At 46.6% G+C, this 9,751-nt stretch overlaps 1 protein-coding gene across 1 annotated transcript; it reads right to left on the reverse strand.

Annotated features, from left to right (window-relative positions):
• Positions 1-3,139: 3,139 nt before the first annotated feature.
• NGRN (neugrin, neurite outgrowth associated) lies at positions 3,140-9,661 on the reverse strand. The gene is made up of 3 exons (XM_022563983.3): positions 9,426-9,661; positions 8,921-9,031; positions 3,140-4,234 (listed from the first exon to the last, which is right to left on the reverse strand). Exons 1-3 carry the CDS (start codon positions 9,587-9,589, stop codon positions 3,622-3,624), a joined length of 888 nt encoding a protein of 295 aa, XP_022419691.1. The 5' UTR covers positions 9,590-9,661; the 3' UTR covers positions 3,140-3,621.
• Between the last annotated feature and the right edge of the window lie 90 nt (positions 9,662-9,751).

A 9,751-nucleotide genomic window follows, 5' to 3' on the forward strand; every position in this document is an offset into this window, starting at 1 on the left:
TGTTAAAAAGGAGCCCCTATCTCTTTGAGACACAGACTGAAGTACTTACAGATGAAATAATATGATGTCTGGGATTTGCTTTAAAATAAGCCAAAGGGAGCTGTGGGGCAATGAAGAAAGATTGGCCATTTGTTAAATGTTGAAGCTGGGTGATGGGTACACAGGGGTTCATTGCACTACAATATTCTACTTTCGAATGTTCGAAAACTTCTATAATAGAAGATTAAGCAAAAAAACAAAACAAAACAAAACTTTTATGCTCATACTGGGCTTCAAGAGCTTGTTTAGTATTTTTTACTGAGCTTCCTCTCACCCCCTCCCCTTAGATCAAATCTCAGCTGCACAGAAATGTAGAAGCTGCCCTTCACAGATGAGTGACATATACACCCTCCAGGTTGCAGGGATTTAAGTCCCTTCTGTTGTACAGTTTGCCAGCCTCTTGAGTTTGGCCCCAAGTTGCTGTGAGGTGCCCATTTCACCCACAGTTGCTTTTATTCCAGCTTGAGCAGTCTTGTTATCTGTTGCCTCCTCCACCAGATGCTGCACCTGCACCCCCAAATCTCCACCTCATCCAGTGTGATGTCAAAGTCCTTTGTTGTGTCATGAAACAGGACTGCCTGGGGATAGGGCACCATGGAGTCCTATGACCCCCACCCAATGGAACACAGGCTGAGTGAGTCCCCATTCGCCTGTCCAGCCTCCCTGCTTGGGATGGGGCAGTGGGGGCCCGGGGAGAAGGGACAATTTCCCCAAACACCTCAGTGACAGTGGGTTAGGATCTGAGACACTGTCAGCATAGAGCAGGAACAGGTCAACCTGCAGGAAGTTTAGGCTTTCTTGGCTGAGATCTGGATGCACAGGCTGGCAAAGGTAAAAGGCCGGGCTTTCTGCCATTGTGGATTGGCTGATTGGTGTAAGGTTTCCCAGCCATTTCTTCATTCACTCAACCAATATTGAAATCTATGTTGGGGGAATTCCCTGGCGGTACAGTGGTTAAGACTCCGCACTTCCACTACGGGGGACACAGGTTCAATCCCTGGTCGGGGAACTAAGATCCCGCCTGCTGCGTGGCACAGCCGAAAAAGAAAAGGGAGAAAGAAAGAAATCTATGTTGGGAGTGGAACTACAGCAATGAACACATACACGTCTCCTACCCTTATGGGATCTACCTTCTAATGGGGCAAGGTGGGTGACGACAAATAATGGATTAGTAATACATTTCAAATACTAGGGAAAATTAAACAGGGTGTGGTGATAGAACATGAAGGGAGCTGTTTTAGACTAGGGTGAAAAGGCCTATGAAAGTAACATTTGACCTGAGGCCTGAATGGCAAGGACCCAGCCAAGTGAAAATCTGGGGACAAAGAACTAGTAAGTGCAAAAGCCTTAGATTAGCATTTACAAGAATGGAAACAAAAGATTTAAGCTAGAGAGCATTAGGATGGTGGTGGATGAGGTAAATGGAAAACATATCCAAGCTAGCAATAAAAGCTTCTACTATTTCATAGTCCCCTGGGGAAAGGACACAAATGATTTGCAGGAGTTAGAAATGCATATTTAAGCAGTCAAATAGCATCTTGCTCCTCTAATTTTTTTAAATAAATTTATTTTTGGCTGCATTGGGTCTTCGTTGCTGCACGCAGGCTTTCTTTAGTTGCAGTGAGCGCGGGCTACTCTGCATTGCGGTGCGCAGGCTTCTCATTGCAGTGGGTTCTCTCATTGCGGAGCACGGGCTCTAGGCACGCGGGCTCAGTAGTTGCGGTGCGTGGGCTCAGTCGTTGTGCTGCATGGGCTTAGTTGCTCTGCGGCTTGTGTGGGATCTTCCAGGACCAGGGATCGAACCCGTGGCCCCTGCATTGGCAGGCAGATTCTTAACCACTGCACCACCAGGGAAGTCCCTCCTCTAAGGTTCTAATGGCAAATTACCCTTTTAAAAATCGTGATTATATTGACGTTTTTATTATAAGTTACATGATAGTGACAGAGCAGTGAGAACAAGGGCCTTATCTGTCCACTGCTCTATTACCAGAAGCTGAATTCCCTAACTTTGACTGGCATGTGATAGGGCCTTGCCCATTTCTACTGAACAGATGCTCAAGTTAACAGTAATCAGTGATATAACTGCCATGAATGACATTTGCAATAGCAACAAGACACATGACCAGGCTGTCAGTGACGGCTGGAATATCAATGTTTTCATTAGAAAAACATCCTGCATGTATTTAAATTCTGAATAGCCAATTTTTGCTGGTAAATTGTTAAAATGAGACATTGTTGAGAACTGTCATTGGACTCCTATGTTGCTTGAATATGTCTCCATTAGTCTTTTGATAATCACTTTCTGATATTAATATTCTAAAAGAATCAGTGAATTAACAGAAATTATGCCAGGCAGTGATAGATTCCTGGAATTTTAGAAACCTTGAATTAGGAATCAGACCTCGGTTCAAGTCCCACCGCTGTCACTCACTTGCAGCTATGTGACCTTGGGCATATCCAAAAACCTTTGAGACCGTATTTGGGGTTTTTTTCATGTATTTATTTACTTTCATTTATTTATTTGGTTTGCACCGGGTCTTAGTTGTGGCTCGCCGGCTCCTTAGTTGCGGCATGCGTGTGGGATCTAGTTCCCTGACCAGGGATGGAACCCCGGGCCCCCTGCATTGGGAGCACGGAGTCTTAACCACTGCGCCACCAGGGAAGTCCCAAGACCATATTTGTAAAAGGGATCTATTATCTATTCTTGCCTAAATCACAGCACCCTTGTAAAAATCTGATTAAAGCTGTAAAATAAGATACTACTTAAGCCTTTGGAAGTGGCTGGAGGTTACGTTGAGAGCCTGTAGAGCCTTTGCCTGCTTTACATGTTTTGTTTGGTCAAATCCCCACAGCCCCATTTTGTTTTAGAGCCCTAGCAACTAAAAGAGGAGCTGCTTTAGACTGGGTGTTTAGGGAAGGCCCAATGTCCAGTTTTTGGCTGTCAAAGTCCATCACTGAGCAGGGCTGATAGGCACAGAGCCCTTTATTAGGGATTCCTCTGGCCCCATCTCTCTCCCAATATTTAGACAAGGGACCCTTTGCCTCTTCCCTTCCCTTCACAGGTAAACCCTCCCAATCCCAGAGAGCATCAATCAACACAGACTGCTACATTTTACTTTATTTTGCACATAATGAAGATAACTGACTAAGCAGTTCCAGAACTGTTAGTATTCATTAATCAAGAAGTAAATGAGGTGAGAAGACAAACTTTTAATTTCCTCCCAAACATACTGCAAGTATCACAGAAACTTGTAACAACACATGCAATACAGGCTGGTTTCAACATACAGAGAGCCCAAGCAAGAAGGGTGAGTCCTGAAGATCCATGTGGGTCACAGGAGGAGCAGTGCTCCAGGAGGCTGGAATCTACCCAGTCACTCACCCCGCTCCCACACAGAACTACCCTGTGAAGTTCTCTGCCCTTTGTCAGATTCAAATCCAAGAAGCTCTTTCATCCCACATTCCAGGCTCATCACTACCCCCCATTCCAAGGTGGTTAATCCACACACAGAAATCCAGGCAGAACCAAATATACTTGCCCAGCTGTGTTTCTTGTGGCATTTCCACAAGCCAGGCTCCAGCTCAAATTCTGTACAGGAAGTTCCCATTGCTGTCAAAGAACTCTCGTCCCCTCTGCACGACTTTGTTGCTAAAGTTCTGGTCACCTGGCTCCTCTGCCTTCAACTCTGCCAGCTTCTTGTCACTTGGCAATCCATCACTGTCAGTTCCTCTGGTGCCTCCACAGTCACTGGTGAACTTCTGCAGCTCTCTCGGATGACCTGGGGCTGCAGCAACAGGCACAAAGCTCTTCTCCTCCTCCAGGCCCTGGATTCCTTTATTCCTTTCCTTCTGTCTCCTTGGTGTATTTGTTCTGTGAGTGTTCAATTCTGTCACTTTCAAAGCTGTGCTGTGACCATGGCCTTTGGGTGAGGCTTCATCCCCTGGCATCAGCAAAGAGCCTGATACAGAATGGCTTGCAGAAAGCGGTGCTGAGGTATCCCCAGAGCCTGGGACCCGCTGGAGTGAGCAGGCAAGCCCAATTTTCTTAAGGACTTTTTGATCCTGCTTCAGTTTCTGCTCCAATGTGGGCACAAACTTGCTTTTTAAAACCCTTCGGATCACATCAGTGCTGACATCAAAGCCTTCAGCCAATCTGGGAACTGACCAGGACTCTGCAAATTCCCTGTGTAAATACCTAAGAAAAAAAGAAGCAGGTTTTCAATCTGTGAAGAAGTCTTCTATCAGAACAGTTAACTGATAATACTAGTGATAAACACATGAAAAGAAGAGGGCTTGGAAAAACTGCAAACGCAGTGTTTATCTTGTGCCACTAAATGGCTGCGGTCCATTCCTGTGTGCTAACAGCGACACCCAACTACTCTTAGTCATTTCATTTCATATCAACTGAATTCCTCTCTCACTGCACGGCAGGCCCCAGTTAGATCCTGGGGATGCATGATGACTGCCTTTCCCTTCAAAGAGCATACAGTCTGGTGGTGGAGACAGATACAGTAACATACAAAAACACTATGAGAAATATCCCAGCAGAGGATGCTGTGAGAGCACTGGGGAGGGAGAGGCAGGGACAGGCTATCACCACATTTGCGGGGTGGCCCAGGAATGGCTTCAGGAAGTCCACGCTAGAGCTGGTCTGAAAAGATGAGAAGTTGTCATAAGTTGGCAGAGGGGAGGAGAGGAAGAAAAGGTCAAAGGTACTGATGGTAGAGTGAGCAGCAGGTGGAACACGAAGAAGCACATCACCTTTGCTGGGAACAGCTCAGTCTGTGTGACGGGGCGGCAGGAGCAGGGTCATGTCACGCTCAGGGATTCCGGAGCCCATCCCAACGCAACAGTGAACCAAGGATGGCGTTTAAGGAGCAGAATGCCATAAGCAAATTTTCATTTTGAAGCTCAATCCAGTGGTAGTGAAAGACGGCAGTCATCAGTTAGATTCCCTGAACTATAACCTGCTTAATGAATAATAACCTGTAACCTGCCTTCACTGACCAAGCTTGCTTTAATTGTTCATGCAAACTGCATACCCTCCAAGCTTCACATAGCCTAGACAATGTATCACAAGACTCCTTTAACTGCCCCCTATAGATAACACCTCTGACCATGGGTCACTCTGGTAACAGTTGCTTAAGTTGTTGTTCAGGAACATGGGGCTAGTTTTGCCCAGTTCAAACTAGTTGAGACCACTGACCATTCAGCTGGGCCTGTACAAGTGTCCAATGGGTGACCTTTCAATGTCAAGGGCCAAAAACTCCATCCTCAGATCATGCTAATGCTGCCCACCATTTTCTGAACATGCATCCCATGAAGAACCAGGTAACTCAGATACCCCTGTGCAGAGCACCAATTACTTCATCTTTTTCTAAAAATTTAATCACCTCTCCCGAAGCCTCAGACCACCCTGCTTCTTTACCCCATAAATATCCTAAGCCTCTTTCTTCAAGGAGGCAGATTTGAGACTTGTTCTCCCATCTCCTTGCTTGGCTGCCTATGAATAAACCCTTTCTCTGCTGCAAACCTCGGGGTCTTAGCAATGACTTGCTGTGCATCAGGCAAATGAACCTGGTTCAGTAACAGTAGTTTCTCAGTGCAAGACTAGAGATGGAAAGATCAGGCAAGAGGCTGTCACAGTAATCCAGACAGTCTGAACCGAGACAGTGGCAATGAGAGCAGAGAAGGAAAGAGACTGAGGAATATTTTAGGAAGGCCAAGTGGTTACACTTGGTAAGGAACTAAATACTGGGCAAAGAAATAGGCTGAGATTCAGCATCTTTTTTTTTTTAGTTAATTAATTAATTAACTTTTGGCTGTGCTGGGTCTTTGTTGCTGCACAGGCTTTCTTTAGTTGCGGCGAGCGAGGCCACTCCTTATTGCAGTGCGTGGACCTCTCATTGTGGTGGCCCCTCTTGTTGCAGAGCACAGGCTCCAGGAACGTGGGCTTCAGTAGTTGTGGCATGCGGGCTCAGCAGTTGTGGCTCACAGGCTCTAGAGCACAGGCTTGATATTTGTGGCACACAGGCTTTGTTGCTCGGTGGGATCCTCCCGGACCAGGGCTCGAACCTGCGTCCCCTGCATTGGCAGGTGGACTCCCAACCACTGCGCCACCAGGGAAGTCCCAAGATTCAGTATCTTTAGAGTGGGTGATTGGTGGGACCATTTGGGGTTATAGCAAAAATAGGAGAATGAAATTGTTAGGGAATAATGATGAATTCTATTTCGTACATGTTGAGTTTAAGGAACCTGTGTGACAGCCAAACAGCAATATCTAGTGCACAGCTGACTATATAGGGTTCAGAAGAAAAACATGGACTGGATATGATAGATCTGGAAGTCATAAGCCAATAGCAGGAGCGGTTGAAGCCATGCAAGTGGCTGGCATTAGGCAGGGAAATATGCAGAGTGAGATAAATGACCAAGGACACAACCCTAAAAACTACAATAATCAAGATACAGGAGGAAGACGGGGAGCCCACGGAGGAAACAGAAACCAGTCCTACAAACAGAAGTGAGTGGTAGCCTGGGTCAAGGGAGAATTTCAAGAATGCAGACAAGGTCAAATGCTGCAGAAATGTTAGTCACGCTAAAGCCTTGAGTGTCAGTTATGCCTAGCACTGAGGAAGTCACTGGTAGATTTGTGGATAATAGTTTCATTCTTGTGATGAAACAAACAAAAATGAGGGTGGGGAGCCAGGGCGCCAGCAGGGAACTAAAGGAGGAGGGAGTGTAGTATAGCCTTGACAGTTGGGTTTCCTTTTCTTTGTAACCCAAGTGACTGACTTAAGCTTTGCTTGCCAAGGTATGCACTTCAAAGATGGCTATCTCCAATAAACACACTGCCAGCCACACAACTAGATAAAAAGCCAGGCTTCCCCCCACCCCTCCATTGAGGCACGTTTGTTTTAGAGATTATGGTTGGCTTCAATAACTAACCACTTGGGCCACTTGCTTTTTTTCTTCTTGCACTTTAAATTCCTGTTAAGGAACTTCCCTGGTGGTCCAGTGGCTAAGACTCCATGCTCCCAATGCAGGGGGCCCGGGTTTGATCCCTGGTCAGGAACTAGATCCCACATGCTGCAACTGAGAGTTTGCATGCAGCAACTAAAGATCCCGTGTGCCGCAACTTAAAAAAAAAAGACCCCGCATGCTGCAACTAAAGATCCCGCATGCCGCAACAAAGACCTGGCACAGCCAAAATAAATAAATAATTTAAAATAAAATTAAAAAAAAAATTTTTAATTCCTGTTAAATTCACCAATAAAGAGTGAGCCCTCAAAACCCTAGGCCCCCACCCTCAACCCCAATAAAAGAAGAACCCCAGGCCCTTGCACCTCTACCCATGACCTTGCTGTGTGGTCTCAGGTGTGCCATATAATTTCCAGGTCCTGTAAATAATAACCCTCCCCCTCACCCCTCATCCCCCCACCACCCCCCCTCCCGACCCGGCAGTTTTCTGACGGTTATTGCTGAAGGGCATCTTGCAGTCTTAAGAACCACAAGGGCTGGCTCAGCCACAACACTGGTTATTGACAGACTGAGACCGGCACACAACATGGACAACCTTAAGTTGACAGATGTAGGTCCCTGAGAAATTAGGTAGGGATTTGACCTAGAGCACCCAGAGGACTGGTCCTAGACAAGTGAAGGACTACCACTTCCCCAGAGGTGTGAACAGAGTACAAGACTGAGAGTGGAAGGTAAGGAGGAGACCAAGAAGCTTTAAACAGTTCTTACCTAATAGCCTGTTTTTTCTCTGAAATAAAAGGATATTTATTGATCACAAAAGGGGAGGTGACAGCTGGGAAGATGGAAAGGTTGAAAAGGCTGGTGTTCAAGATAGGAGAGGAAGCTGACAGGAGAAAGCTGCTACAGGCTCATAAAATCTTGATCAGCTCTATAAAACCCCCTTTATTCTAAGTCTCAATTCCAGAGTTATTCTGATGGGAATGGAAAAAGGAACATGACCTACAAAGGACTATTTAGCAATATTTATCAAAATGCAAGTCCATTGGCACTTCGGTTCAGTAGCAACCCTACCTCTAGGAAGGTATGTAACACATACATTTACGTAAGTGTAAAAACTTCTGGCAGATATTTAGAGTACACAAAGTTATGCACTGGAGCACTATTTGTTACAGCAAGTGAGTGGAAACAATTCAAGTGCCCACCATAAAAGACAGGTAAAATAAACTACAGTTTACTAAGCACCTACAGAAAAGAATGAGGAGCTCTCTCTTGGGAAGTGAAAAGAGCTTCAGAATATAGTAAGCGAACAAAGCAAAGTACAGAACAGCATTGATAGTATTCTACTGTTCGTGATTATAGAAGTGAAAAAAAAATTCTGTATTCATACGTGCTTGCTTCTATTTGCATAAAGAAACCTAGAAAATGACCCAAAAACCTATTAAAAATAGTATCCATAGGAGACTAGGGGGGATTAACACCTCTCAATGCGTATGCCCTGTTATACTGTTCTAATTTTGAGCCATATGTATTATCTATTCAAAACAAAAAACTTAAAATTTAAAAAAGGATCTCTTTTCTAAGATACGGATCCTCTCTTCAGAGCAACGTGACCATGGAAGCTCCATCCCTGTTCCTTAGATCAAGAACGTCATATACACGGGTTAAATGTTGTGACGCCTGTAACTTACTATTTTAAAATTTCGGCAAAAAACGAACCGTGTCGTAACGTTAAAAACTATTACATCTAGATGGCGGGCTCATCGACGTTTATCTTATTACTTGACTTTTCTGTTAGAAATCTTGAAAGATAAAAAGCAAAAAATACAAAAACAACGTTCTAAGTTCTAAGCCCCAGTATCCTTCACTGCTCATCACCGCAGATCCTAACTGCCAACAGTCTTACCGGATCTGCTCCATGGCTTCCCACGTCAGGGTCCTGGGCGGGGAACCTGGCGCCTCCATTTGCTTCCGAATTTTCTGGAACCGGATAGCTTTTCTCTGTCGTTTCAGGGCGCTGGGAGAGAGAACCAATGGCAGAAGCCATGCGTGGAAGCCAGATGGGTGGTTTGAGAGCCCTGGGCTAAGTCAGAGCGCCCAGCCCGCTTCTCTTTGCAAGGGCAACCTGGCCATGTCTGTCAGCCTAGACCTGCTCTGAACACCGCCCCAGAAATCTAACACCAAGAACAACAACAGTCCATAAGCTGTTGCCGAATTCTTTAAACGCGTGATGAAATACGTCCTTGGTGAAGGGACTCGTGGTCCCAAAGGAGCTAACAGCTGCCCTGTGCCCCTGACAACGGGTGAGAAATAAGGACCGCCGCAGGACGCCCGGCGCCAAGGGGGCGCGGCCTGGGGCGTCCAGGCCCGAGGCCCTGCTTCAGGCTGAGGGCCCGGGAAGGAGCCGGTACCTCTCCACCTCCTGCAGCTCCCGCTCCTCCGGCTCCCAGTCGGAATCGGGGTCCGGCTCACGGCCGACAGATCCCGGGATCGCCACGCCTCGGGTAGCAAACCCACAGCGAGCGACCGCGGCACGGACACCCCCACCCAGCAGGCAGTTCAGAGAAACCGCCATGTCGACGAGAAAAAGCCCTCCCCCACCCCCGCCACAGGGTAGCTCCTGAAGCCGGGGGGGCGGGGCCGGAATTGGGCGGGAAGCTGAGGGGCTGGCGCGTCTTTTCCGCTTCCGTCTGAGGGCGTGACTTCTGGGCTTGAACTGCTTTGGCAGCCGCCCTCA

Source organism: Delphinapterus leucas, chromosome 2 (genome assembly GCF_059928025.1).
Source record: "Delphinapterus leucas isolate spDelLeu-1000000601 "Yukka" chromosome 2, BTC_Dleu_Yukka2, whole genome shotgun sequence".
Lineage (NCBI taxonomy): Eukaryota > Metazoa > Chordata > Mammalia > Artiodactyla > Monodontidae > Delphinapterus > Delphinapterus leucas.

Coding starts and splice junctions, on each gene's coding strand:
- NGRN (XM_022563983.3), bottom strand. CDS start 9,589: ATGGCGGTTTCTCTGAACTGCCTGCTGGGTGGGGGTGTCCGTGCCGCG. Junction 9,032..9,425: donor GAGCTGCAGGAGGTGGAGAG/GTACCGGCTCCT, acceptor TCTCTCTCCCAG/CGCCCTGAAACGACAGAGAA. Junction 4,235..8,920: donor GAAGCCATGGAGCAGATCCG/GTAAGACTGTTG, acceptor TTTTTTTCTTAG/GTATTTACACAGGGAATTTG.